This window comes from Telopea speciosissima, chromosome 8 (genome assembly GCF_018873765.1).
Source record: "Telopea speciosissima isolate NSW1024214 ecotype Mountain lineage chromosome 8, Tspe_v1, whole genome shotgun sequence".
Classification (NCBI taxonomy): Eukaryota; Viridiplantae; Streptophyta; class Magnoliopsida; order Proteales; family Proteaceae; genus Telopea; species Telopea speciosissima.
In genome coordinates this window covers 58,822,122-58,847,711 of record NC_057923.1, presented here as the reverse complement: position 1 = coordinate 58,847,711, position 25,590 = coordinate 58,822,122, and the positions used below count along the sequence as shown (strand labels likewise).

The 25,590-nt window shown below is 39.1% G+C and overlaps 2 protein-coding genes across 3 annotated transcripts; one reads left to right on the top strand and one right to left on the bottom strand.

Annotated features, from left to right (window-relative positions):
• The first annotated feature begins 13,392 nt into the window (after positions 1-13,392).
• On the top strand, positions 13,393-17,883 carry LOC122670736 (inositol transporter 4-like). 2 transcript variants are annotated; one of them, XM_043867712.1, is made up of 7 exons: positions 13,393-13,429; positions 14,467-14,665; positions 15,581-15,651; positions 15,762-16,097; positions 16,203-16,310; positions 16,643-17,251; positions 17,381-17,883. In XM_043867712.1, the coding sequence occupies exons 2-7, from the start codon at positions 14,533-14,535 to the stop codon at positions 17,843-17,845; spliced, it is 1,722 nt and encodes a 573-aa protein (XP_043723647.1). In that variant the 5' UTR covers positions 13,393-13,429; positions 14,467-14,532; the 3' UTR covers positions 17,846-17,883. The 2 variants fall into 2 exon arrangements, with proteins under 2 accessions (XP_043723647.1, XP_043723646.1); XM_043867711.1 differs by having other exon boundaries at positions 17,378-17,883.
• A 3,158-nt stretch (positions 17,884-21,041) lies between these two features.
• LOC122638411 (protein IQ-DOMAIN 12-like) lies at positions 21,042-24,095 on the bottom strand. Its single transcript, XM_043831361.1, has 6 exons — positions 23,756-24,095; positions 22,976-23,132; positions 22,507-22,800; positions 22,093-22,323; positions 21,783-21,911; positions 21,042-21,709 (listed from the first exon to the last, which is right to left on the bottom strand). The coding sequence occupies exons 2-6, from the start codon at positions 23,048-23,050 to the stop codon at positions 21,104-21,106; spliced, it is 1,335 nt and encodes a 444-aa protein (XP_043687296.1). The 5' UTR covers positions 23,051-23,132; positions 23,756-24,095; the 3' UTR covers positions 21,042-21,103.
• Between the last annotated feature and the right edge of the window lie 1,495 nt (positions 24,096-25,590).

The following is a 25,590-nucleotide window of genomic DNA, read 5'->3' as shown; positions in this document are numbered from 1 at the left end:
AAACTTAAGTGTATATCCTTTTTTTTTTATTTTTTTTATTTTTATTTTTATTTTTTACTCCTAGGGTTTAGTATGTAGTTTCTCATCATTTCTTCATTTCTAAACTGGTTTATGTTCTATCAGTAAAATTTGTATATTCTCCCTTGTTCTATCAATTCTTGTTTGTGGATAAAGTTTTTAATATTTAACCCTAATTTAGAGTAAATCGGGTCGTGTGAACACTGAGTTAGTCCATGAGGTAGAGCATCACGCTCTGATACCAAGCTGTCACACCCCCATCCCTGAACCACGGGAATGCAACTGGAGCATACCAATACGCTCTCTAACCACCTCATCACCGATGCAAGACCCAAGACTAACTCATTCACAACGACAAATAATAGGTAAAAGGAAAGGATTAATATTAATAACATCAGAGTTAGCAGAAGCTAGGTGATAGCATATAAAATATTGTCTATTCAAATTTACCCTTTCATATCAATGGGTTCTAATCAGGATCTATGTATTATCACTGTATAATAAATACACTTATCAAGAAAGGAATAAAAGAATACACCTTTGAATCAGAAAATAGTTTATCAAAGTGTAACAAAAGATGGCCACCAGCCAAGAATCACTGTTCCCTCGTGGAACACATCTCACAGTAGCACTCCGGTCCATGATCCTCATACTTCAAAGTCCACCACTCTTCATGACCTTCATCAGGAGTCTTGAACTCCGTGCCGTCATGCTCGAATGTACCTGAATCAACTAAAAAAAATATGTTTCCTCGAGGAGTGAGCTCCAACTGAGCCCAATGAGTGGCTAAGCCACACAAGCATACACAATAATAATAATGAATGGGGTTGACTGCAAACCATACATGATGGAAGGATACCAAGGTGTCCCATACCACCAAGGTAGACCGTACATCACATACAATTTACAATCATGCTACATGAATGAATGATGATGTATAGTTTTATTGTTATCCACCTAACACACAACTAAGTCAGGTATAGTACTATAGCAACACCTTAGGTAGCATCCCCGACATCGGTACCATAAACGGATGGTATACCGGCGATGACAAACCCGAGTCGCGCTGAAGCCTCGCTGACCGGTCTCCACCAAGAGATATACGCAAACCCCCGAGTCAAATCCCGTCCTGGCGTTCGGCCCAAAATACGGTTGGCGCCCGAACTTCCCGGGTGGGTATACCCGAATAACGGTCGGAACCCACGGATTTGACCGACACCTAACCCCCTGTCGGTAAGGGTCATAGTACTGGGTAAACATTTATCCTAGCCAGTATTCACCTATTGTATGAGTGAGGTACGCATGTGCATAGGCCAGAGGCCGAGTCCATAGATACCGAAATACGGTCGGCCGGCTATCCTCTCGCCCCTCTAGCCCATACGTACGTATACAAGTACGAGATGTGAATACCGAAGGCAGTCGGTCGGTCACCATCCCGTTTCCACCTAATGCAATGGACAACTCTAATGCAATTTCAAGTACGGCAATCTCAAGCCCAAGACCCACCGGCACTTGGATCCCGCTTGAAGCCCTAGATCTACATGCCATGAGTGAGTCCATATTATGGAATCCTCGGTCCAAGCCCAACCGGCACCCGAGTCCCATAACTAAATCCAACACCATTCGCACCATAGTGCAGTAAAATAAATAATATCGCAAGACAAGAATGTAAAGTCCTATCAACATCTAAACATTTATATCGTCCTATATCTTACTAATAATTATATATTATAGTACACATGCATGAATGACATTCGCAAGACATGACACACAAACATTCCATAAATTAAGACGTTTGCTTAACTCACTCACCTGATTCTCAGTCAATCGTCAATACGGAGCTCTTCAAATCGACGTTCGATGCCAAGTACACTGTCCCACGTACTAATACGCCCCCGAGCCGGGTCAGTCAACCTAAAGAGAGTGTACAACGTGGGGAGAGATTAGTGCCTTAGGGCTAGAAGAGTTGGGCCCCATAAGTTATCAAACAAGGCTAAAATAGGGGACCGGCACATACAGCAAGGCTATATCATGTGCTGTCCATGTGCCTGTCCATGTGCTGTCCCTCTCGGACTTTCCCACCGGAGATCTAGGTTCTCGGGGTACGCACTTGCATGTGCTGTCCATGTGCTGTCCCTCTCGGACCTCCCACGCAAATCTTTCTCGGGTGGCACTTGCATGTGCCTGTCCATGTGCCTGTCCCTCTCAGACTTCCCACCGGCAGATCTAATTTCTCAGGGACTGGCACTTGCATGTGCCTGTCCACGTGCCAGTCTTGCTGTTCATGCCATTCCGAGAATGGTTTTGCAGCCCCAAAGTCTTGGGCTAAAATGGGGTATTCTTTGGGGTTTTTTAGGGGTCTCTTTGGCCATGAGAACAACTCCAACCAAGGTGCCATAACACACACCCAACATGGATTTGTAAACCCCATGATCGATTAGGTTTTCCTCCATTAAAATACATATGAAAAGAAAACTCATGGGTTTGGGTATTGGGGTTTTGAAAGGGTCTTTAATCAATGTTATTTAACATCCCTCAAACCCACACATCTACGGTCTTCCATGAGGGTTGGTAAAACCCATAAATGGAGGTAAATCCCCAACTTAGGGTTCATAAATGGAGAAGGGTGAATGGGTTTAAGGTAGGGTTAGGTGCTTCATAGTTAAACATCAAGGATTTGCCATTAATGGCTCTTCTAATTGAGTAGATGGAGCACTCAAGGTGTGCTCAACCAATTCAAACCCTAGGTAATAGAATTAGGGAAAGAGAGATGGAGAGAGAGAGAGAGAGAGAGAGAGAGAAAGAGACTCACCAATGGTTGATGATGATAGCTTGTGCTCCACCATACTTCCCCCTTCTCCTTCCTTCTTCCTCTTCTTCTTTCTCCTTCTTTCTTCTTCTTCTTTCTTCTTCTCTTTCTTCTTCTTTCTTTTTCTCCTCTCCTCTCCACGATTTAGGATTGAAATGTGAGGTGAATAGTAGTTTTGGGTCTTTAATAACCCATCTAGGCATTAGGTCTTGTTTGGTTAGTCTCAAGTCCTTAGGTCCATTTGTTTAGGAGCTTGTTTGGTTAGGTATAAGCCCAAGGTCTAGTTTAAGTCATTGGGCCATTGGATCCACTTGGGCCCATGGCCCATGGCCCATGTCCTAAGTTCTAGTTACAATTAGAAAGAGACTAAGCTCCTAAGCCCAAGCCCATTCTAGTTCTTATGCTTATTAATGGTCATGCATAGGCATGAATTATTCGGATAGTGACTTACTCCCAATCATCGCCAAGTGGATAAGGGCGATTCAAGTGCGGGCCCCGCGGATCCCTATCATAAGGGAATTCCAAGAATATGCTTTCGTGGACGATTTTCCCCCTTTCTCTGATGGTGGATCTTTCCTCGAGGACTTCCCCTGTTTCGCGGTTGATAATCTCGTGTGATGGCTTGAGTATTATGACCCACAATTCACGAGCGTACTCCACTCTTGGTTCTACACAAAAGGTTTAAACCAGACCGGTGGTCAGATCGCGTTTCAAACCGGGTTTTGGGCACGGATTTAACATGACATCTGTCCCATTTGGTGCCAATAAAAGTGCATGGAAAAGCATTTTATGCAAGTTTAGATTAGTTCCCCAAATGTGCAGTGTATCGATTCTTTATGTACGGTTTTGTGATGACATAGATTGTCATCCTGATAGTGCACCACGCTTGAGAATTCAACTGTAAAACTTTTCATCTTTTTAAGTGTTGGGTGGACAGTTGGATTATTAAGTGTGGTGCACTGTCGAGTTGTAGGGTTGTTCCTGTTACTCAGGCATGCAACCAAAGAAATGAAATAATTCACTTTCCCTTTGGGTTTCACAAATACTTTCTTAGGTTTTTATATTTTTCAAAATACCTTTTTAGATTCCATTTCTTTGGATGTGAACTGGATAGCAGGAACATTCATGCAACCCGGGTAGCAACAAACTTTCGTCTCAAATCCAAGTCTAAACATTTTTAATGTATATGACTGGCATAGAGAGGCATTTTTTGGAAGTGAAAGGACATGTATCGTCACAAAATTGTATGTGAATTTTTACGAATATGGGAAGTTGATCTAAAACTCCAGTTATGAAAATAAAAAGGACAAATGTCATCACCTGTCTATAGATATAATATGCAAATACGTTCAGGTGATCTTAGCTCGCAACGCTAGTTTTTCAAAAGAGGAGTCGTAAGAACCACCTGAGACGCCAGATATACGAGGAAACCAATCCGGCTGGCATAAACAACCCTAGGAGGAAAAGAATGTAGGGCCAATTAAGAAGGCCATTCAACAATTACACTTGTACCCCCTCTGGCTGATTATGTTAACCTGTTGTTTGATTTCTGAAATCGCCCACAAATCTGAGTTTGTGATCTTAGAAGTCACTAATACTGATACCGATTCCTATTTATTGAGTAGTAAAATCAGTAATTAAGTTCTACCCCCAAAAAAAAAAAAAATCAGTAATTAAGAACTAAGTTTTCCCTAATTTTTTAATAAAGGATAAAAAAGTAATTTTATGCTCTATAATGGTATTTTGGGGATTAAATGAGTTAACCCTTACTAATGTCATCAGAGTTAACAGAGACACAAGAACGGACTGGGGCCGTTTATAACATACCGTAAATTGTAGAGGAGGTTCACGTAATTGTTGAAAACATAAGGGAGGTGGTCTAATTAGGGCAAAATACAGGAGAGGGGTGTGATTTTCCCTAAATTATTTGGTACCTTGAAACATGGCAATAAGAAAATCCTTTTTATCTTTGTGAGTGAAACAAGCCTGGGATATCCAAAACAAAAGACCGAAACAACCAATCAAATGATAATACATCAAAAGCCAAGGAGGGAGAAACAACTAACAAATGATGATATATCAAAAAGAGGGGAAGGAAGAAACAACCATAAAATGGGTCATGATTTGATAGCGTCAAAATTTTAAAATTCATCTTATTAAGGCGTATTCAGTGCATGAGGCTCCTGCCACTGCGGGGTCTGAGGAGGATCATAATGTACATAGTCCTACCCCCGCTTTGCAGAGAGGCTATTTACTGACTCAAACACGTGACCACTTGGTCACAATGGAGAAACCTTACCGTTGAAAATTCCTCTTTTATTAGAAGGGAAATTTCTAGTTCATCTAATTCAGCCACATGGCAAAATAATTTGGCAATTTTGATCATTAGAAAGACAATGGGTGGTATGGATAGGTTACGTCAAATTTAGGTTCAAATTCAACTATATACTCCCCTGTGTATTAGCATGAATCCTATATAAGTCTATGAATACTTACGATACTCAACTACTACTTTGCATTCTTTACAGTTAATCCAAGATTTTCAAAGTTCAATTTTGTCACTTGAAATTTTTTGTTTGAGCTAAAACTGTGAGTAGGGAACCTGAGGAACTACTTGTCCACAAAATTTAGGCTCCATCTAACATAACACGTGATGGATTTTTTAATCAACTAGATATACTTTGCCCTTATAATTACGAAACTATATGAGAGGGAAAAAAAACATTGGATATATAGAGTAGTTGTCATTGACCATTTCATGAGCTCGATTGGATTATGGTTTAAGGTATCAGTATTGTGTAGGCATATCGGTCAATACGTATCAGTATCACCATAGATCGATACTATGGTGATAATAGTGACCCACTACAGCCCAATCCGTATCGATTGAGACTGATATAGACACTAGTATCAGTACCTATAAACTCACATGGATATTTATGTCAAATAAATGGGGAGAGGGGGAAGAATGGAGTCAATTCTGAATATGACAATTTAAACCTAGATAGTACGGTCCTATTGATTAGGAGTGTCTAAAGTTGACCACACCGGTAGGCCCAACTTGAACTGATTGGTTGAAGCCCTAAACCGCCCCGATTGGTTACTCAACATATCGGGCTCAAGCCCTAAGTGATAGGCATCCCTAGTGCAAGATAGTGGTCCAACGGTCGCCTGACTGGGACCGATTGATAACCAACTATGTATAGCCTAATGAGCCTATATGAGCCCATTTATCCTAATTATAGCCCGTTTAAGGATTGTTTACAATCTGATTAGCCTATATGAACCCATTTGGCCTGATTATAGCTCGTTTAACGATTGTTTACATCCCAATTAGTCAATTAGCTTATTACCTGTAGCCTAATTATGGACCAATGACTGATTGACCAAATAGAAACATGTCTATTCCTTGTCCTACAAGGCCCAATTACCTAATTAAACTAGGGAAAATGGTGTGGGGTCTTAAATTGGTGGGCACCAGTTAATCCCGTTTGAAGTTGATCGGGCCTGACCATTTGACACTCCTACTATTGATAGCATTGTGAGAGTTGCCTGCCAGCGTTCGAAAAGCTAACGGCATACATCAATCATAAGGTTGGACACAAGATGAAAGGAGTTTTTTCCAAAAGGGGAGGAGAGAGAATGACACATGTTTGCCACCTGGCGGCATGCCAACCTTTACCCTTTTAAAGTAAATTAAAGATATTCAAATTAATTTCTCATAAACGTCATGGCATATATAACATGTAGATTATTGGATAAGAATTCGGACAGTGATATATCCGCTCGGATTATAATTTAAGAATATAAGTAATTAGTGAAGAATCTATACCAAATAAATATATATATTTCCATAAAATAAAATAGAACCAATTATATGTTTTGGACTAAGTTTCCTTTATCTACAGTGAAGAGAGAATCTCTTAATTTATGGGTTTTGATGGTTGGATAAGACTTCAAGAATAGCGGTGAAGAAATTTTAGTTTAAACTTAATTCTTTGTGGGTCTGAGTCAGCCCAGCTTATTTCCTATGCTGATGCCTTCCTTAATCGAAACGGATCAAACTGAATCCTTCACATTAAAATCCATGCTTAATCTAACACAAAAAGCAAAATAGGAAGGTCATATCAGTTATGTAATGCCCCAAAAGTTGTATTTTTTATTTTTTTAATAAAAAAGAGAAATTTTATTGAATATATAAAAGGCGGCAACCAAGCCTATGACAGAATATTGGCAAAGAAAACTAAAGCTTAAAAAGGGGGAACTCACTCCTAAACCATATTGGCGAGGGCTTCAAGCCACTCGCTTACTCGAGAGAAAATAATAAACCAAGGCTACGGGGGATTTGCGAGGCGCACCGAAGGGGTTCTTGTCCTATTTGATCGTTGGGGGATCTCAGTAGATACACCAGGCCGATCAAAAGCCACACGAACCAAAAGAGCCTCCTCCTCTAGTGAAAAGGGAGATGAAGTCTCCTTTTCAACCAGAGGTTTTTCTACTGCCGTGTCCACTGCTTTAACACCAGACTTTGCCTTCTTTTGTCGTCGAGTTCTACCAATATGGCAACCCACACGACCACCTCGCGGGGCATTCCTACAGCCATCACGATTATTTCGACCCAACACCTGAGTCCACCCACCTTGCATCTCCTCTTGAACAAATTGGTCATAATCCGACCTGCCCACATCTGACCCAAATGCACAAGTAGAACCCATACCCATATTTAGGCCCGAATCCACTCCATCTGACCCACCTATGTGAGAAAATCTCTCCTTATTTGAATATAAAGACTCCTTTCCCAACTCAATCTCCACCTCATCATTACTTTTAAATCCCATATTCCTTGTTGCATTAAATTCGCTATATTGATTACCATCATCCTTATCTACAGCCGTATGAGAATCCACAATGGGATCAAGATGATTAACATCTTTGATAGACGAATCTTTACCTACCAAATCAGCACCAATATCTTCAGTATTGGACTCCAACGAATCCTCCTCCAAGTCCGCCAACAACGCAAAAGCATTATCAACAATAACCAACTTCCCTCTATTATCTCCAATGGTTCCCAAATTTAAATTTGAATCTTGAAATTGTGAAATTTGTTTCAACCCCTTGCCACCCTGGCCGGCTGCCAGATAACCATCACCCCCACTCAAAACCACCACTGAAGATGGTGGAACGCCACCCTTGGCAGCAACTTGGGGAGCATTACCTTCAGCACCCCTCTTCAACCTCCACTTCGTCCTCTGGCCACCCCCCTGAACGGTTTTCACAACCACTTTAGCACCGTCATTCAACCCGCATTGGAGTGATGAGTGACCAAAGACACTACAATGCTTACATCTTGGCGGTTTCCATTCATATAGAACCTTTTGATTGAAGACCATCCCTTCATCATCAGGGACATCCACTGAATTTGGTAAATCATTCGCAGCAGAAACTTCAACACAAATTCGAGCAAAAGACAGTCTTTCCATAGATTTTGTCATTTTATCAATAGTGATTGGTTTACCTATAACACTACCAATGATACTTAAGGTTTCAGTCGTCCAATAATGGAATGGTAAGTTCGGCAAACTAATCCATACAGGCACAGTGCACAAATCAATCTTCTCCATTGAGGAAGAAGGACTCCAAGGACGTAAAATTAACGGCCGCTTCTAAACATACCATGGCCTCCCTTCTAAGGCCTTTAATTTGTCTTCCTCCAAGTTAAAGCGGAATACAAACCATCCACTATCAAGCACATTAAAATCAACATGACCAGAGATCCTCCATTGTTTCACCAAACTTTCTTTGGTAGCATTAAATGATGGCCTCCTCCCAATAAAATGACCCATCAGGGTATTCTTCCATTTCACCATCTCACCTTGAATTGAAGATAAAGAACACCGCGCAACAGCTTTACCATCAACTATAACCGGTTCAATAAACGAAAGGTGACCTTCATCTCTTCTGTGAGAAGAGGAGAAGAGAAGAGGGAGGACCAGGACACACCATTCAATCTCTTACTAACCGCTACGCCACCACTTGGACCACCACCATGTGCAGCACCGTCAACATTCAGGCCATCTTCACCACCATGTACAATACCAACTTCTCCTATCACATCAACAGAGAGCCCCACAGCACCCCCAGAAAATTCTTCCGCTTCCCCCATGAATGAGATGGGCTATAAGCCAGCTATGTTTCGTAGCACTTCCATGGAAAATCGCCTAGCAAAACTTTTGGTGCCCAAAAGCTGTATCTTCTAAATTAGTACCCTAAGCACAATTATGTGACTGTAATTCTATGTATTAAAAAAGCTGATATTATCCACTCTTTCCATTTTTTAGGTTAACATCGGATCATCATCCTCTCAGGTTCCCTGCCTGGTACAGTTGTCCGGTTCCTCTCATAGGGGAGTGAAAATGATGACCTAACCCCCCCTGCCCGGGTGTCGCTAAGTTGTCATTTCCGCCTCCCTATGAGAGGAACCGGATAATTGGACGAGGCAGGGAACCTGACAAGAAAAAAATTCATTAACACCGGGTTTGCTTAGTTTTCCTTCCTTAATGGCCACCCGGTTTGGGAAAACGTTTTCTGTGGGGGAGGTGCAGGCCACACCCAGGCATAGTGAGGAGGCGAAATGATCGCCCCGCTCCCATGAAAGGCAGAAATTCCACACTTGGCCCCTAGATGCTAGCACATTCTTATTGGTTGTTGTGCATGCGTGGCTCCTGTGCTACGCCACAGAGAACGACGAAAAAAATCCTCTCCAGTGCGCTAGTAAGTGCAGGGGGTATCAGACAATTGGAGCTGTCCTTGAGGCGCATACCGGATAGCTCGAGCAATCGGATGCATGCTGCACTCACTAGCACACTAGAGAGGATCCGGACTCCAAAGATTGCTCAACTCTTTTGTATATATCCAAATATATAGGGTTTTTAACAATTACCACCCCAAAATCTTTCATATTTACTATTACCCCCCAAAAAACTTTGAAACAATTGTTACTCTCCCCTGTTGCATATTAATAATTAATTGGCGCCCACCATTACAGCCCCGTAACGGAAGGGGTTAGTCGTGAGAGTGTGCCGTTGTCACGGATTTTTTAGGATAAAAATGCCCTTTTTGGGGTGGTAATTATAAAAAACTCCCACCCCATCACTGTTCCCTCCTCCTCCTCCTCCTTCCCCTTCTTCTTCTTCCTCCTCTACAACCCCAACCGCCCCGATCGATGATGCCATCACCACCTGAAGTACTCCGGCTTCCTTCGTCTCATTCAATAGTCATGACAAAGCTATATATACTACAGCAATTAATGGAGATGGATCATCCAAAGGTGAATTTTACTTTGAAGTTGTTGTTCCTTTCTCTGTTCCTTTCTTTATAAACTAGATTAAAAAGTTATTTTTTTTTCAAAAATTCAAAATTCATCTTTTGTACCCATTAATTTAGTAACCTAAATGTTTCAAATTTTTTGAAAATCAAGAATTGGGATTAACTAACCCACATGTAAAACTGAATCAATTGTACAGAAGATGGTGGTTATAGCACAACTGAGAAGTCAATTACGGTTCCAACGATGAACCCAGTAGCAGAAGCCATGAACAAACAACAAACATAGGTGATGATGATGATGAACAGTGAAGGTAGGTGGAACAGTAATAGTTTTAATAGAAGACACAGTGGGAAGCGGCCACTGGCTTCACTCTTCGGTCCAAGGACGGTTCTTGTCTTCTTCGCCACCTTGTAAGTGTAGATGAGTGGAATATAAGATAACTCTGAATTCTCTATTCTCGTCTGTATTGTGTTCAATTAATGGCGATGGCCCACTGACCCCACTTAAAATCCAATCACAAAAAATAAAGTGTCCCAGTTGCAGACCCAACGAGCCACTATGACCAACCAACCCAACTGTTCTCAAACTCTCATCATTTTAACTTCTTAAAATCCTATCTCTGATTCTGTCTCTTGGCTGCCATTCGAGCATGAGAAAGGGTCAATGAAGTGATGAACCTGTGGGCCAATGTTGCCAATTACTCCCATGCGAGAGGTTATGTTTAGTCATTCAGAATTGTTCAAACCCAAGTGCAACTCTTAAAAGCTAGTCAGTCATTAAGAGAAGGTTGTTGTGTCTTTTTTTTTTTTTTTGTGTTAAAGGTCAGCAATGTATCGATATGAAAATGAAAAATATAGTGATACAAAGAGAACAGAAGGTCCAACTTAAAACCCCTCAAAGGGATTTACAGCTCAAAAGAGGATGTCAAGTGAATCTATAATTAGGTCGGCCAGTAACATCTCAAAATACAGCCTCAGTGATGAGAGGCGGAGGAGCTAGCCAAGTGCTTGAAATCTTGCTTTTAGCCGCATGATTTGCTAATGCATCAGTGGCTACATTAGCTTCCCGATAGCAGTGCGTGATTCTCCACTGAATAGAGTCCAAAAAAATAGAAATGGACCACCATTCTTGCATAAAAATCCATGGAATCTTATAAGAGAGGATAGCATATACCACTGCAGCCAAGCCACTTTCCATCCAGAACTTTGTAATGTGCAGATTCCTGGCTTTTTTTACTCCCTCCATGAACGCCCCCATCTCTGTCATAAAGTTTGTTCCAATCCCTTGGTAAGTGGCAAAACATTTAGCTATTGAGCCCATATGGTTTCTAAAAAATCCCCCCGCTCCAGTAGCTCCTGGGTTCCCCAAAGAGGAGCCGTCTATGCTAAGGTTCCACCAACCTGCAGGTGGGTGTTTCCAATGCAGGTTGTTGTTTCCTTGAACCTCATAATTAGCGCAAGAAGGCATCAATATGAATGAGTTTTTTAATTTTACAAAGGGGCGGGGCAATAATTTTTCCACACGACTAAGCTGTGTGCTTTTTCTCAAAGTTTTACGACGAACTACTCACATCTGATATGGGATAATTGCTTTCGTATCGAACCCAATAAGAATAATCCTCTTTCTAATTGAAAGTTTTATTATTTTGATCATTATGAAGAAAACGATTTACTAATTTACTGAGGTTTTTTTTTTTTTTTTTTTTTTTTTCTTTCTCCTCAAATGTCAAGCATGGGAACGATATTGCTGATATACTTCACGCTCTCCATGAGCAAACTCAGCGAGGAAGATCTCTCAGGAGCCCAGTTACAGTAGACTTGCAACTGACAACCATCACCAAGAAAGAGAACCCTTACCCTTCATTTTTTTTCATTTTTTTTTTTCTAGATTTTTCTCTGGGGAGATTGTACTCTTGTAGGGCATATATGTAAGATAGGTAGGTAAGGAACTAATCTGAGAAAGAAAAGAGAACATAGTGGAAAAACCCAAAAGGCAAAAATTAATCTCACAGCATTTCTTTGCTTCAGTTTTTCTTTCTCTTATGACTTTTTTTGATTGTCTTAAATGGAGTATTTAATATAGACTATAAAGAGAGCATATGATGTGTTCACTCATAGTAACCAGTTTGGGGAATACTATCAGACAAGAGACAAAGCTTCATGGAGGGTCACAGACCGTTTTTGTGCGCCTGCCTAATAGCCCACTTCCTTTTCATTAATTTATCTTTCTTTTGCAGCCCAAACCCCCTCAGCCACCCCTTTTTGTTCTTTTTGGTTTTCATATGAGCAAGGAATCAAAGTAAGTGCCCAGGCATCTCTCATCTCTCATCTCATCTCATCTCAACTGAGACGAAGGAAGCCGGAGTACGTCAGGTGGTGATGGCGTCATCGATCGATCGGGGCAGTTGGGGTTGCAGAGGAGGAAGATGAAGAAGGAGAAAGAGAAGAAGAAGGAGGAGGAGAAGGGACGGTGATGGGGTGGGAGTTTTTTATAATTACCACCCCCAAAAAGGCATTTTGGTCCTAAAAAATCCATAACAGCGGCATACTCTCACGATTAATCCACTCCGTTATGGTGGGGGCCAGTTAGTTATTAATATGCAACAGGGGAGGGTAACAGTTGTTTCAAAGTTTTTGAGGGGAAAGGTAATAATAAATATGAAAGATTTTGGGGTGATAATTGTAAAAAATCCAAATATATATTAGGACATGAAAATTGTCTATATATATCCAAATATATTATAGGATATGAAAAAGATCTATATATATCCACTTTCATTTTAGGATATGAGAATCTCGGATCTTTATTCTTTCAAACGCGGTGCATTGTCTAGTGCATCTCATTTGTGTATCCGATGATACACTGGATAGTACACTTTTAAAGTTCATCATCTCAGTGTTGTGGCCATGTCAGATGGATTGAGAGGATAAAAATTCTGGAATCTCTTTTATTTTATATTTTTGGTAATAAGAATTCTAGAATCTCTTAATACTATATTCATCCACCAATACCCTTCTCATGTTAACGATAATATGAATTTTTTTTTCTTGAGAAATGTATTTTAAGAAACTATTTTATGATAAGAATTAAATGTTCAAATTTGAAAAATATTTTTAAAAATGTAAGTTCTTAAAGACTCTAACTATTTAAACCGTTGCATGTTTTCGTTTCTTTTCATCTATCCACAACCATTTCTCTCTTTCTCCCATTCATCTCTCTCTCTCTCTCCGTCTGTTACAAGACAAGAAGCTGGTGCATAATTTTTTACGGAGGTATGTAAAAATTTCAAAGATGTTTATGGATGTTCTTAGTTTTTTAATTACGTTTTGGGTTATTTGTTTAGAGATTCCCTTTTTTTTTGTTCTGAGTTTTGATTTTTTAATTTTATTATATAAACTGAAATTTGCTTTGACTAAACCTCAGTACCTATTCTTCCTTTTTTTTTTTTTTTAATTTTAATTTTAAACTTTACTGGGTCTGTATAGCTAGGTAGGATGGAATTTTCATTTTCTTAGTACCATGGTTAAATTTGAGGTTTCCCTTGTCTCTTTGTTAATCTGTTTAGTTTTACTATGTAAACAGAAAATTACTTCGACTAAACCTCAGTGATTCTTTCCTTCCCCAGCCCTCTTTTTTTTTTATTTATTTATTTTTTTTATTTAAAGTCTGATTCGGTCTGTGTAGCTTGGTTGGATGGAATTCTCATCTTTCCAAAATGATGGCTTAGGGCTTCATATAGGGAATTTGTTATTCATGTGGGGCCTACCTATCAGGAAAGATTCCAGCCGTTCATATCACTTCTCATTTTTTCTCTTATCTTGGAAGTGAAAATTTTATTTGAAAAAAGGACCGAGTTTCCCTCCACCCAGGGTGAATGAGATCCCATTCACTGCAAGACGGGAGAAGTCAAGAAAGGATATGGGGAGGGTATTTTGGAACATAGTCCTTAAAAAAATGTGGATCCCACTCTCTTATTTTCCTCATTCTCTTTTTATTTTTTTTATAATGGCTAAAAGTTGTGTGCACAGTCTTATCCCCTCTCACGATAAGGGTCGAAATGACATAAAACACCCTGCCAAGGTTGTTTCATTTAGATTTAATAACATCAAACAATTTTTGTGCAATTGAAAGGATCTTATTATGGATTAAGAACCATTGTTTAAGCTCTCTCAAATAATTTGATTAGTTTTATATATATAAAAAAGCTAGAAAGGTCCATATGTAGTAGGTTTAATGATTTCCATTTTCTTGAAACCAAACTGCACAATTTTCTAACTCTTTGGATTTTTATTTTTATTCTCCCATGTAGGTTAGAACCCTTTTATGTTCCTTTTTTGGAGAGAATTTCTTGGTGTATTTTCTCAAATTTCACAAAATGGAAGGTGGTATTCCAAAAGCAGACAAAACAGAATTTAGAGAATGTTGTCTTACAACTTGGAAACAGCCTTATATTATGCAACTCGCTTTATCAGCTGGTCTTGGAGGGCTTCTCTTTGGTTATGACACAGGTATGTTGTTTATATTTTTTTAAGGGGCAATGTTCTCTACCCGGAAGTGCATCTGGGCATAGGCTGCACCCAGACACATGGGGAGGGATTTCAGTTATTTAGAAGGACGGGTCTGGTCATTTCACCCACCCTCCATGTGTCTGGGCACACCCTGCGCCCCATGCATTAGGTATTTCAAATCTATGGACATACTATTTAGTTAGTGGTTCATATATTTTTACAACTTGGGGGATTAAATTCATGAATGACTTTCTTATATTATATTTTATATACAAATTGTTTTCACAATTCTTTAGGCCTTGTTTGTTTGATGGGGAGAATGAGGTGTAAATGTTATGGGAGATGAGGTGTAAATGTTATGGGATTGGGCCACATCAACAGACAAAACATTTAATGTTGTTCTCTGAGTTTTTGTAAATTCATCATCCCAAGTTAAACAAACAAGATTGGGGTAGGATTTTGATGTGCCACATCAGCACTTTCCCACCCCACCTAAGTCCCCGTCTAATAAATGGCCCTTTAGGGTGCATCCTGACCTTAAAACCAAGGTTGGATCCTTGGCATAGCTTGAATTTGTTTTTTGCAACTTATTTTCTTACCTTTGAAAGTGTAAGATTATTCTTTGGCTGTAAATAATCCTTTGAAGTTGTAGTTCCTTAATTAGAAAATGTTGCCTAATATTTGAACACTCCTTTTAAACAAACCCATTATAAACTAAATCCAAATCAACTTTTAAGGGTTTTTTTTTGGGGTGGGGTGGGGTGGGGTGGGGTGGGGAGGGGTGTAGTAAAAAGATGCTTACATATCAAATATCTAAGTCTTTGAGTTCACCTAATTTTTCAATTTTTGGTGCAAGAATAACTCTTGGAAATCCTTCAGAGTCACTTTGTTTGACCTTTTTTTACTATCATGTAGGAGTTATCTCTGGGGCCCTTCTTTATATCAGAGATGATTTTGAAGCTGTTGACAAGAGTACAATTTACCAAGTAAATTTTTCTATATTTTCTTCTCATTTTTTTTTTAAATCTTTGAGTTGTAGCTGGTATCACTCCCCATTGATAATAAAATACTTATCTATTACATATTTAAATTGTAGGAATTCATAGTAAGCACAGCAGTAGCAGGAGCTATGATTGGTGCTGCATTTGGTGGATGGGTTAATGATTGGAAAGGGAGAAGAATATCAATCTTGATAGCTGATATTTTGTTTTTTATTGGTGCATTAGTCATGGCTGCCTCAATACATCCTTATATGATAATTTGTGGAAGATTACTTGTTGGCATGGGTGTTGGAATGGCCTCCATGACTGGACCTCTTTATATTTCAGAAGCTTCTCCTGCTAAAATTAGAGGTGCCCTTGTTAGCACAAATGGTTTGCTAATTACTGGAGGCCAATTTTTATCATACCTTATTAATTTGGCTTTCACAAAGGTACATCTAAAACAATTCTACTTTGAAAACAAGGTCCTCCTCACACTTTGTGTTTTATCATGTACAATAGTATCACAGTTCACCATATCTCTCACTTGGATGTAGGCGCCCGGAACTTGGCGTTGGATGCTTGGAGTTGCAGGGCTTCCAGCTTTGATTCAGTTTATATTGATGTGGTCACTTCCTGAGTCCCCTAGGTGGCTTTATAGAAAGGTTATTATTTGATACTTTGTTTTGGTTTAAGTTAAATATGGTCTACCTAAAATAGGGCCTGGCTCTCCTCCAGGCCAGCAAAAAAAAAGCAGGGGGGGGGGGGGGGGGGCTGTGAAACTACCCAAATACCCCTGTTTTTGCTGGGCTGGATCCTCCAGCTCCCACCACGGCTGGAGGAGACCCGAATACCCTAAAATATCAATGTTCTGCAACCCTACAAATTGTGTGGGAATCAATATATAAACCCTTTGCTTGAATGGTGAGTTTTATTCTTACTTCTCCAAAACCTATATGTTTCTTACTGTAAATATTTTCTTATATTTGTTGAACAGGGTAGGAAACAGGAAGCAGTGGATATTTTGAAGAAAATATATCCATCTCATGAACTTGATAGTGAGGTTGAGGCTTTACGCATATCAGTTGAAAATGAAATAGCAGAGGAAGGTTCAATTGGTGAAGGTAACATATTTACTAGGGTTAGGAAAGCATGGAGTAATGTGATAGTCAGAAGAGGGCTCATTGCTGGAATTGGATGTCAAGTAGCTCAACAGTTTGTGGGGATCAACACAGTCATGTACTACAGCGCAACTATAGTACAGTTGGCTGGGTTTGCTTCAAATAAGACAGCCTTAGCACTCTCCCTTGTTACTTCTGGTCTTAATGCAATTGGTTCCATTGTTAGTATATTATTTGTTGATAGATATGGGAGGAGAAAATTGCTTCTTTGGAGTTTGTTTTTCATTGTAGTTTGTCTTACTGGTTTATTTGGAGTGTTCAAAGAAGCTGCTATGCGTTCTCCACCTGTAAGTCATGTAGAATCTGCACACTTTGGTGCAAATGCTACTTGTCCTCTTTACTCTGCAGCAAGAGATGCATTATCTTGGAGCTGCATGTCATGCTTAAAAGCATCCTCTGATTGTGCGTTTTGCGCCAATGGCCAAGTATGTTTTTCTTCCTCATTTCCAGTTTTTGAATTATCTTCTGTTTTTTGTCCTGCAACCCATTTTCAGTTGTCAAACTTAGTAAAGCTTCTTTGTAGTTCTAGTGTTAAATTTCTTTTTATTATGCAGAAAGCTGGTGCATGTTTGGCTTCAAACCCAAGTATTAAAAATGCATGTCATGGAGAGCACCGCGAATGGTTCACTAAAGGATGTCCAAACAGTTTTGGGATTTTAGCAGTATTGGGCTTAGGAGCATACATAATTGCTTATTCACCTGGTATGGGAACTGTCCCTTGGGTTCTGAACTCAGAGATATACCCATTGAGATATAGAGGGCTTTGTGGAGGGATGGCTGCAGTTGCTAACTGGTTTTCGAACTTCATCGTGAGCCTGACATTCTTAACTCTAACTCAACTCCTTGGCTCAGCATATACATTTCTCTTGTTTGGATTCTTTTCACTCTGTGCTTTTGTATACATCTACTTTCTTGTACCTGAGACCAAAGGGTTGCCATTTGAGGAGGTTGAGAAGATGCTGGAACGAGGATTTAAGCCCTGGCCTTTCAATTCAAAAGAAAAAGAGCAGCATAAATGAAGCTCAAGGAAATCATTGATATAATAATTTTATTTTCATTACTTGTTTTAAGGACTTAAATGTATTTTTTTTCTTTCTTGCAGACTATGTTAAGCCATAGATCTCATATATAGATATTTCTCAGTTTGGTGTTAATATCTGACTTTTTATACATTTGATGTTATGTATCTTTCAATTTTTGTGTCAATGGTATGGGATTTTAGTTTATACTTTAAACCTTGGTTATGCACATAACACCATTTTTTTTAGGAGGGTGGTTTGAAAATTTCTGAGCAAAAGATATACCAAGAGTTATTTCAAATAATAATAAAAAAACTGCCTCAATCATCCAATGGAAAGGTATACTTAGAATTTAGAAAACTTCGAAAATGGTTTGCTTAAGAGTTTCCAATGGGAATGGCATGATTCATGGATCTATCTAATCCCCAATTTTAAAATCCCAACTGATTAAGGCTGTGTTTGGTATGGATTCTTGGAATGCATTTTAGGTTGATTTTGCATTCTCAGACCGTAAAAACAACTATTTTTATCATTTGAGAATGCGAAATCGACCTAGAATGCATACCAAACACAGCCTAAGTCACACTACCAAGGTTGGTTAGTTAATCCATTATACAAAAACATGGAGCCAAAGCTTGATGTGAGAACTGTTTAGTCCATGTATTGCACACCAAATTCTAGAAAATCACTTATCAGACCACCTTACCAGAGACTTTTGGTTTTGTCAGGAAGCTAAAAAGGCAGTGGCTTAAAAGCCACTTGACCATTCAACCCATCTGGTTCCAGTTGAAACATAAGCCAGCAAATAAACCACTAAAAATCCATCTTTATGCTTTGGAGAAAATGATCCAGCTGGGAAAGTGTTATTCTGCCTAGCCATTGAAATTCAATATGGAAGTCCCATTGGAATGCTCTCACTACCAAAAGTTGGCTATTTGTAGATCTTGAAGATGACATTGCTTGTCCTTTTTGTGGTACATATCCTGAAACCATTGGCCACTTTTATGGTCTGTGTTTTCTGTAGACCTTTTTGGTGTTACAGTGGATAGGTTGGGACTGGGTTAATTATCTATCAATTCTGGACATAGGGATCTGGCATTGAAGCTGAAAGGTTTCACTTAAAGCTTTTGGAATATGTGATTGTAATAGAAAACAGAGCCTTAAGAAACAGAAAACAGGTAAAATTTTGTAGGGGAGAGGTTATCGACTCCGCCAATGTGGAGAGATTAATCTCCCACGCCATACCAATCGGGCACTGGAATTGGTTTCCTCAAGGATGTGCGCGGGTTTGGGAAAGCATCCTCATTATGGACTGGTTAAGACATAATCAATGGGCATAAAAAATAACAGGTATGTTTATTTATCAAAGGATTTAGGCTTTCAGCAAAAATATTCCATAACAGAAGAGACTAGACCAGAAAATGGAAAGGGAAAAAAAAACAGAAAAATATACTAGGTTCCAGAGCACAGCAACTGATGTATGGTCCAGACCTTCTAGCTTGGATAATTTGAAAGATAGACTTCCTTTAGTTTAACTCTACTAGTTCTTTATGTACATCTCACATGATCACCTTTGAAAAAACCAGCAAACTAAATTGACATAATTTTTTACCTAGCAATTTCCATACAAAGGACCTTAAAATCCATAGTTCCTCTCCAAGTCAAACAAAAAGAAGCCAACTTTTTTATAATTTAATGAAATTCTAGAATATCCAAATGTTATAAACTTTGAAGGGACCATTTTGTTTCATGGCATAACTGATAACCTCATAGCTATGACCAGAATAATTTTAAGATTTTCAACTTCATTGTTTGTCAGTTGAATGCTATTTTCTGTTAAAAGCATTAAAATATCTGATGTAGTGGGGAGGAAAGACATTTTAAGAATAAAAGAAAGGATACAAATTCATTTCTAGTTTATATGTCAAGAAGCAAGTTAAGGAACTAAAAATGAGCAAGCTCTGAAATTGTAGGTTAAAAGGGACTTAGTAATCACTTGGTAGAGTTTCCACATGTCTTGTACATTTGAAAGACATGTTTTATTGCATACTGAGCTTACAAATGTCATTAATCAGTAGTAAATTCCATGGGGCAGGAAGAAGATTTCACTCTACAGAGCCAAAAACTCAGGGTTATTTTCCCTCTCTAGGAGGGGAACAAACCTACAGGGGCTCTAAGAAGCCAGTTATCTTAATGATGTGCTATTTTTAATATCCTAGTATTTTAATTTGGTTTTTGGGTTGAAGTCCTTTTAGTGCTTTATTCTCATAAACTTGTCTTGGAATTTCACTGCCTTGATCAGTAAGGTTAGCAAAATTAAGTGTACAGGATAAAGAATTTCCGTACTTCAACAATGAATGTTTTTGGTGTAGTTTCTTTCTTTGGTTCAACAGTAAAACAAAAAAAAAAAGGCATACCCAGTACACGAGGCTCCCGCCACTGCAGGGTCTGGGGAGGGTCAGAATGTAAGCAGCTTTACCCCCGCTTCGCGGAGAGGCTATTTCCAGGCTCGAACCTGCAACCACTAGGTCGCAATGGAGCAATCTTACTATTGCACCGAGGTCCGCCCTATAGTAATATATTTCATGAATTGATCTTTGCATACCAGTGGTGTGGTCAGTACAATTATGCAAAATTATTATTCAATTAGAGGTTGGTTTGGAGATTCTAGTCATCTAGAGTGTTTGGAACAGCAGTGGGACTGCACATATATTGATCAAATGGGAAGGATTTGATAAACAAAAATCCAATATGGAAGTCAGAGAACACAGCAGGATGTGTTTGCATTTCTTCTTAAATGAAAAATATCCTCCAAAAGGCTAACATACAAATATTAGAGATTGTTATTCAAGTACTAACTGTAAAAACACAAAAATTTCTCAACTTACCTCACACTCGTCTCAAATAAAATAAAATAAATATAATCTGCATTCCAAACCAATAGACCACCAGACTATCTGCAAAGTACACTCAGCAACTCCATTGTACTCCAGTTAAAGAAAATAATCCAACCATCTCTCCGAAAGTGGAAATAAACAAAAAAATACCCTGTTGAACAGGAAATATTTTCGTCAATGAGGATGTAAGAGCTTTATTCAAACTCGACAGGATCAGTTAAAGATCCTTACCATCAATGTTGAATGTTTCTAGTTAATCATCTCAACTCCAAATATCTCGTTTTCACTGTCAGAGCAAGTGAAGAAACGAGTAATCTTTATCAGAAAGTTGTTAATGTGACAATTACCCATAATGGAAAAATCATCTATAAGCACTCTGCTGGTTCCAGTTCAGCAATGAGAATTTTGAATCAAAGCTCAGATCTTTGGAAGTTCGGTGTGATTTTGTTTGACCTGAAGGACCTTTAATGCAAGGAGATCTCTGCTGACAGCCACTAGGCTTGGCAATCCTGCTGAAAATGGTAGCATCATTACCAACAGAAGAGCAAAATGAGAGTCTATTGTTGGATGGTGAACATTGATCAGAGTAAACATCTCTGATTTCCAGCCTTTGTTTTGGTGCACTAGATGCTCTCGCCTTTGCCCTAGCAGATTCAGTTGTAGACATGTAACCTGGAATGCTTAAGCAAAAATCATCGTCTCCAATTGAACCATGTTTATGTTGATGAATTGATGTCCTTGGAAGTGATATTGGGGAATCAAATCCTCCCTGTCTATTTTTCTGAAGCTCTCTCATTCTGAGCTGTAATGCTTCCTCTTCACATCTGTCCAGTGCATTTAAACAGGCATGTGATTCGAAATTCTCTGTTCCTTCCCGTTCCCTTGCATGGGCATCCACCCAGTGTTCTAACCAGTTGCTGCACATTCCACCCACCTTACTTGGTTCTGATTCTGTTCGTCGCCTCTCCTGAGGAATGATCGATTAATCTGAAGTATTGAAACGAAATAATTCAAATGATATCGGAATAAACCAGACCTACCTGATGACTAAATGAATATTTCTTCATACGTTCTTTTCTGATCATTGCCTCTTGCCTGTTTAAAAATGTGGCCTTAAGTTCTTCTTTTGATAATAAGCTTCCATCCCACGTCTGACAGTCTGGTTTGAGCTGGGGAAGACAACAGGATTTAGAAATTAGTGTAAATGATTGAACTTCTAGACTGCTTTAACACTTCTAAATTTTGCATTTCCATCAAATGAAGCTTGTTATGTTCAGGAGAAGATATTGATCTTGAAATTAACTTGAAAGCATGCCTTCATATTACTGATATCCAAGGTTCATTGCATACCCTTCTTTCCTTGTCCCCCCATTCATCGCTTTGTGCTAACAATTGTTGCTTTTCTTTGGCAGTCCAGCCATCCTCCTCAATCCCAAGTCTCATTGCACAGACCTGAGACTGGATGTTTACAAGAGATTGCAGACTCTTTAGAGTGTTGATTGCTTGGCGTCTCACAGCTCGGCCTCGAACCATAGCTTGAAGTCTCACCAGTCCCTTCAGTGCCCGCAATGCTTTCCTTGCCTGTAGCACAACCCCAAATGAATCCAAAGAATACATATAAGTGTGACATTGAAGGACAAATACTTCACAATTTCATGAATAACAAAAGCTAGAACTTGTTGAGACACGATAAAATCAGTTGGATGAAACCATAAAGAATAATGGATTTTTTAGCAGAAGAGCAAAGAGTCTCAAATAGCTTACAAGATACCCACGGAAAACTGCTTGAATTTTAATAGAAGCTACTTCTCTGATTCCCTTCCCTAATTGACGGCGTGATTGAGGGGCATGTGTGAGTCGTACAACCTCAGCTGCAGCCTGAGCAGCTGCAACAGCAGCCTCAGCAGCAGCTGCTGTTGCGATAGCAACAGTCACAGCATGCTTGCTCTGTTCTTCTGCTGCTTCACTCAGTGTCTTCTCCTTCAATGAAGACGATGGTGCAAAAGTGAGAAGGCGTTTGATCTTAAACCTACCAGGTATCCATCTCCTCCTCTCCTTCTGGTAAAGAGTAACAAAAATTAAGGTTACATAATCTAAGCTGGAAATAATAATTAAAAAAAAATTCAAAATCCAAATGAAACATTGTAAATATGAGTTCCTAATTCAATTTTGAAATTCTTTCAACAGTCTAGAGGAAGGGGAATGCTAAATCCTAAGAAAGAATTTTGTCTACCTTTTCTTGTTTTGTTTTGGGCTCCGACACAAAGAGTCTCTTCAGCAGATCAAACCAGCTCCTCTTCTTTGCCATCGAGGAACATCACACCATATAGAACCTAAAGATGAACAGACATTACTGTTCTGTATACTTATTCAGAACCTGTATAATTATCCTGTCATTACATCCCAAAAATTTCATCTACCAATCTTCAAAGTCCACAACAAGAGAATTAGAAATGCGGATTTTTTTGGGGGTTTGGGGGGGGGGAGGGGAGGGAGGGGGAAGAGAGAAGATGATTAATTGTGTCTGTACTTCACAGAAAATAGCCCTTAGTAAAAGCTAACAGAACCTTAGAAAATCAAGTGGACAAGGAGGCCAGTCGCCATCCACAGAAAAACAAAAGAAACCAATTTGCAGATGGGAAGAATCAACTTTCTTGTGCACAAATTCTATAGAAATGTTAATGAAATTCAAAATTTATCCCTTGATTGGATGTTCATTCTCCTTTTTCATCATCTAATAATACATTCCATAAATCAAAACCCAAGAACTAGAATTAAATTATAAATTAGTAGCTTCTACACTCTGTTGTGATATATGAATAAACCTAAGTAATTTGTCTTACCCATCAACCATAAGCCTACATATAGTGAAATCACCCAGAATTAATACAATAAACAGACTTTTCTTAGAATCTCAAACTAAGATTTCACTATACTCAGAAAGAGCAACACAGAAATGAGAATTACTGATTGTTTATAGTAACTAATAACAGAAACAGAGATGAGTGAATACCTGAAAGAAAGTTCACTAGAAATGGAGGACGAGAGCGTGGCTTCAGTAGGATTTCAAAATCAGAACTATCCCACTCTTTATGATCTGGAAAAAGACCTAAAAAGTCTGTTGGAGCAATCATCAATGGATAATAATCAAAGTTGGTATCTATCTTTTTGGTGGCGCTTCTTCAGTTCTTAATCTTTCTTTCAGTATTGAACTATCAAGTCGGCTCCTTCTTAATCAAGCAAAGAAGAGGATTATCAAAGTTAGTTGTTCAAGAAGGTGGGCCTGAAAGCAAGAAGTGTCATGAAAAAGCTAAACCCATTTCTCTCCAATGATGTAGTTTTAGCAGGTACTCTTGTTTATATGAGTTATGACAAGTGTGGGAATGGCTTTTAACTGCCTGGTCCCTCTCGTCCCTCTCTTCCCTGTCTTCCCTCTCTTCTCAACTCATTTTTCTCAACTGCCACTGAAGTGACCATTTGAAATGGCATGTTCCAGGATGAAATTACTGCACTACCCCTTCATCTCCACACACATACACACGCAATTGACCCAGATTAGATGGCTGGTTAAGACTGGTTCAATGTGGTTCAAATATTTATTGATTCTGAGTTAAGGTCTGAGATTCCATGTGAACGATTCAACTCAACAAAGTCTAAAGGGAAAAGGCTCTCTTAGCCTAAGGCGCGCCTTTTCACATGAATTATTACATTATTTTTTTAAAGGAAAAAGAAAAAATAATTAACCGGTTCAATCGAAACAATTGGTTTTGATCAATCTTATCGTCTAGCCCAACCGGTTTCAATGGCAATTTCCAAAAACCAATATTTATCGGTTCAGTTGATCGGTTTCAATTTGGTCCAATCAATTTTGACCAGTTCAATCCGGTCGGTTTGATTTTTAATAACCTCACTTGTATAGCCTTAAATTCGATCCGTTCTGGGCTATCTTAAGTTGACTCAGCCGTTACACCCGAGACGATCCGGGTCTCTAAATCCGTGAGTATAGAAGGGGCCGTTGACCAGTGAACTTGCAGAAGCTAAGGCTTGGATCCCAAGTTGGTAATATTCATCCATGTTATAGGGTAGTATAGTAATTATGGATCTCTTTTTTTTTTTTTTTCCCAAATAATAGAGGACTATGAAGGTATTATTGATTTGATTCATAGCGATCGATGACCGACCGGCCCCCTATTATGAATTATGAATATGATGGCACCAACCTTGTCTTTCAACTCATGCATGCGTGCCACACCATGACTTTATGTGGAGATGAACTTGTGACCACACCAATGTATTATATCTTTCTGTTTCAATGGAAAGCGTTAGAAATCGCTCTTTATTAGTTGGCAACTAATTAATGATTAAGTTTCATAATTAATTTCGTGTTGTTATTTCCTTCACCACACCATCTTAGGAATTAAGATTCACAAATCTTTATAAGGTTTTAGTATGTTCCTCAAAATATTCTTCCGATACCCTCCCACACGCCTCTGAAGACCCACTGTGAATGAGAATCCAGTCATTGTGGCTGATGGAAGAAAACTCAATCCTATAATAATAATAATAAGGGAAGAGGTTTGCTACCATGCGTGGCCAGCGCTAGTGTAGGAGCCAATGGGAGGGAACATAAGTACGGGCATCCAAGGGGAGAGGTGTGTTGGTCATTTTACTATCCTATGTGAGAGGGCGTAGGGAGTGTTGTTGGGCATCATTCTTTTTTCCTAATAATAAGGGCAAGAGATCGTTGCTTGGTCGTGTGGCCCCTGCACTAGCACAGGGGGCCAATGAGAGTGTGCATAGGGGCATCAACACGGATATGATTTTTTATTTTATGGGGTGAGGTGATAA

What these genes read in the sequence shown, in the direction of transcription:
- LOC122670736 (XM_043867711.1), top strand. Translation starts at nt 14,533, where the DNA reads ATGGAAGGTGGTATTCCAAAAGCAGACAAAACAGAATTTAGAGAATGT. An exon ending in ACAAGAGTACAATTTACCAA is followed by an intron (nt 15,652 to 15,761) that starts GTAAATTTTTCT and finishes TTTAAATTGTAG; the next exon opens with GAATTCATAGTAAGCACAGC. An exon ending in TTAATTTGGCTTTCACAAAG is followed by an intron (nt 16,098 to 16,202) that starts GTACATCTAAAA and finishes ACTTGGATGTAG; the next exon opens with GCGCCCGGAACTTGGCGTTG.
- LOC122638411 (XM_043831361.1), bottom strand. Translation starts at nt 23,050, where the DNA reads ATGGCAAAGAAGAGGAGCTGGTTTGATCTGCTGAAGAGACTCTTTGTG. An exon ending in CCAAAACAAAACAAGAAAAG is followed by an intron (nt 22,801 to 22,975) that starts GTAGACAAAATT and finishes ACTCTTTACCAG; the next exon opens with AAGGAGAGGAGGAGATGGAT. An exon ending in CAGTTTTCCGTGGGTATCTT is followed by an intron (nt 22,324 to 22,506) that starts GTAAGCTATTTG and finishes GTTGTGCTACAG; the next exon opens with GCAAGGAAAGCATTGCGGGC.